The 3,451-nt window shown below is 44.5% G+C and overlaps 1 protein-coding gene across 1 annotated transcript in view; it reads left to right on the forward strand.

Annotated features, from left to right (window-relative positions):
* LOC103361431 (pituitary adenylate cyclase-activating polypeptide type I receptor-like) overlaps nt 1–3,451 on the forward strand; it is a 44,179-nt gene that overhangs the window by 23,053 nt on the left and 17,675 nt on the right. The window contains exons 4-6 of the mRNA XM_008287509.1: nt 926–1,026; nt 1,851–1,948; nt 2,529–2,661. Of these exons, the coding sequence (XP_008285731.1) occupies nt 926–1,026; nt 1,851–1,948; nt 2,529–2,661 (332 nt within the window). The remainder of the gene's footprint in view (nt 1–925; nt 1,027–1,850; nt 1,949–2,528; nt 2,662–3,451) is intronic.

The following is a 3,451-nucleotide window of genomic DNA, read 5'->3' on the forward strand; positions in this document are numbered from 1 at the left end:
TTTCTATCTGATGTAGAACCTAAAGCAGGACCAGCTGAAGCAGGAAAAGGAGACTTTTACCGACTTTGTGCTGCTCGTTGGTTTGAGAGGACTGTGGCGCTCCGACTGAATGACTTCATATTATCAGACGCGATGTGAAAACAGCGTGGCTCGTAGTGACGAACCCACAGAGAGTCAGCGCTCTGCAGCTCCCCTCGGCTTCAGGGGGATTTATATTAGGTGTCCTCACAGCAGACAGTGGTTTCCAATAAAAAGCTCTTAAAGCCCGCTGTGCGCTACCTGCTCAGCCCCGAACAGATGGAGTTACAATAACGTATAATGGAGAATTCAGCAGATAAACAGCCAGATATTTCCCTCAGGAGTTGGTGGAGACCAAACACAGGCCTAAATAACAAAAAAAAAAGAGCGAATGTTGGACTTAATCCAGATGGATGGTAAGAAGTTTGCCGTATCAGATTAGAAAAGGGTAATGTCTGTCGTTTACAACCTGCTCCCACTTTCCCCAGTAGGCCAAAAAAAAATCAGTTTTAAGCTCTGAGAAATGTACGAGTTTGGGTTTGTAAAGAGGATTCTGGGTTTTAGAGCGATCGAGGAAACAGACAAATGAAATGTTCCAACTGTAGCTCAGGTTCTGCGGAGCTCAGGATCAGGATGTGTGACTGATGACAGAGTCGACCGGCATGACGGGAGGAAAGTTAGAAACTTTCTCAACAGCCGAGCAGCCTTCAGCGTCTCAGCTTGACCCAAAAGAACCGAAGCGTTTTAATCAGATTAAGACTTCAAGGAGCGTTTAATTAATCTCAGCATCTGCCAGCTGTGATGCTTGTGTTTTAAAATCTATGTGGGTGTAAAGAAACCGGACGCTCGTGGCGTTTAAACTGCCTGACACTGACTTTCTCCTGTTTGCCGTCTCCTCCCACGCCAGGCTTCGTTTACAGGAACTGCACCGTGGACGGCTGGTCGGACATGTACCCGCCCTACGAGGAGGCCTGCGCCTTCAGCGACGACAGCGAGCCGGAGTCTGAGGTACGCCGACAATCTGTAATCAGTGTTTCTGCTTCCTGACTTCTGTCTCAGAGTCAGAATCAGATCACGGCTAGAAGTCTGGGCTTCCAGCAAAAAGAAGAAGAAGGTCGGGCCGATTTGCAAACAATTTTCTTGAGATCTTCTTTAGAGTATGTGCTTAATTTTTATTTTTTTTAATATTTCATCACAACTGCATTAAACCTTTAATATTTTATGATTGATCATTAATACATGCAACAATGGAAGCACTTTTTTTTTCATATTTCATGATTTCTCATTCATGCATTTGACTGTATCTCCATATTCAGAGCTTAACAAACGTATCAGACCTCCAGGTTCACGCCACAGCTGGCCAACATTAATCATCTCTCATGTCTCTGTAATGGTTCATACACCAGCATGTAGAAGATCTTTAACCTAAATGATGTTTTTAATGCTAAAATATAATTATTGTTGTTATCCAAAAGCAGAAAAAACAGTAAAGCTCATTATTATTTATTGATCCAGATGTCAGATTATTTACCTGCATTCCTGAACAGAAACATTAGTTTTAGTGGATGAATGTGATGCTGGATCAGTTTCTCAGAGAAGTCCAGTGAGCTGCTCAGGTTTGGCTATAAAAAGGTGGATTCAGTTTAAATTCCTCATTCCTGTTCAGAACGGTGAAACGAGGAGAGCTGAGTGGCGTTGAAGCCCTTCATGAAGATATTAATATATACATACAGGGATTAATAAGGGAGACAGGTGGTCTAACAAATCTGCTAAACACTGTATTCACTGTCTCTGTTTTCTCTGATTTCAACTCTCTGTCTGTGCGTCTCCAGACGAGCTACCTCTACACATTCAGGCAGGTGTACACCGTCGGCTATGCCACCTCGCTAATCTCCCTCATCACGGCCATAGCGGTGTTCGCAGCCTTCAGGTGAGACGACAACAGGGCAGTAAACACAGCACGGTGCTCGGACCCTCATTCACTCGATATTTGTGTAGTTGAGATCTGAAATGTGCACGTTTAGAGCAGCAGAGCAGCATCGCAGAGCTTTACTAGAAGTGTTCAGAGGCCCGTCAGTCATCTTACACATGAAACTTCAAATAGTTTGTACGTCTCTCTGTTTTCTAAAATACTGCATAGAGTCGTCCTCAAATAAATTCATCCCCTTCCATTAAAGAAAAGACAAAATTCACAACAGTCACTCAAATAACTAGAAACTAACAAAAGGAATAATAAATAAAAATTTGCTAAATTATAATTTAGTGAAATAAGACGTTGCTTCTGAATTGTGGTCGAAAAGAATAATTAAAAAAAAAGAAAACTGTCCCGGACAAATGAGAACGCTTTGCTGATGAGCAGTGGATCAGAATACCTGTCAACAGGTGCATTTATTATTACTTTCATCAATTTCAACTTATTTCAGCTGTTTTTTTTCTTCCTTTAATGGGAGGGTGTGAATACATTTGAGGACGGCTGTATATGAAGCTGTCTGGATTTTTCTGCTACACAGGAAGTTCCGCTGCACCAGGAACTACATCCACATCAACCTGTTCTCCTCCTTCGTCCTGAGAGCCAGCGCCGTGTTCATTAAGGACGCCGTGCTGTTCGCTGACGAGACGCTGGACCACTGCTCCATGTCCACGGTGAGGCCGCTAATCAGCCGTAATGTCCCCGTCACAGGGATCATTCCTACATCTGCTGTGTGATTGAATTAGCGGTGGAAAGCGACGGGGCCGCGGGGAAGTCACGTGGAGAACCAATGGGCGGCCAGCGCCTGTCAGTGGACTAATTAGGACCACACAGTTTTTTAATGGTGGGGAAAAATAATAAAGCATGTCAGGAGTATGTTCTGTGTGAGAGCAGGGATGTCACACTGATTCTAGCTCAGGGGCCACATGCAGGCCAATGTGATCTCAAGAGGGCCGAAAACCTGAAGTTTCTTGAGAAAAATGAGCGCAGTTTCAGCAGTCTTATGCCTCCGTATCATTTACACGTGTGCAGTCCAACCAACAGATCAGAGTGGGTCTGAAAGGCACAGAACATTTATCTGGATCTGGACAATGCAGTGTTTGACTCTATGATCAAAACAACGTGTCAGGATTGAGAGATTATTTAAATTTACATCAGCTGAACGGACACACCACCCCACGCAAACTGAAGGGGAACTATTAAGGAACACTTGGCAAAGTCGTCCTGGATTAAGCCCTCTGGCGGGTCGGTTTTGGCCCGCGGGCCGTATGTTTGACACCCCCGCTGTAGAGTGAAGCTGCTGGTCCTGCAGCTGGGATGGAGGATGCTGTCAGTTTGTTTTAGCTTCAATCACTGTTCACACACTTTTAAACAGCAGCGTGAACAGAGTTATAGGAATAAAAGCTGAGAACCCATAAAAACCAGGACCAGGACCAGTCCTCCACCTCCTCCCTGTCCTCCAGA

The sequence above is a fragment of the Stegastes partitus genome, unplaced genomic scaffold (genome assembly GCF_000690725.1).
Source record: "Stegastes partitus isolate 25-593 unplaced genomic scaffold, Stegastes_partitus-1.0.2 Scaffold503, whole genome shotgun sequence".
NCBI lineage: Eukaryota > Metazoa > Chordata > Actinopteri > Pomacentridae > Stegastes > Stegastes partitus.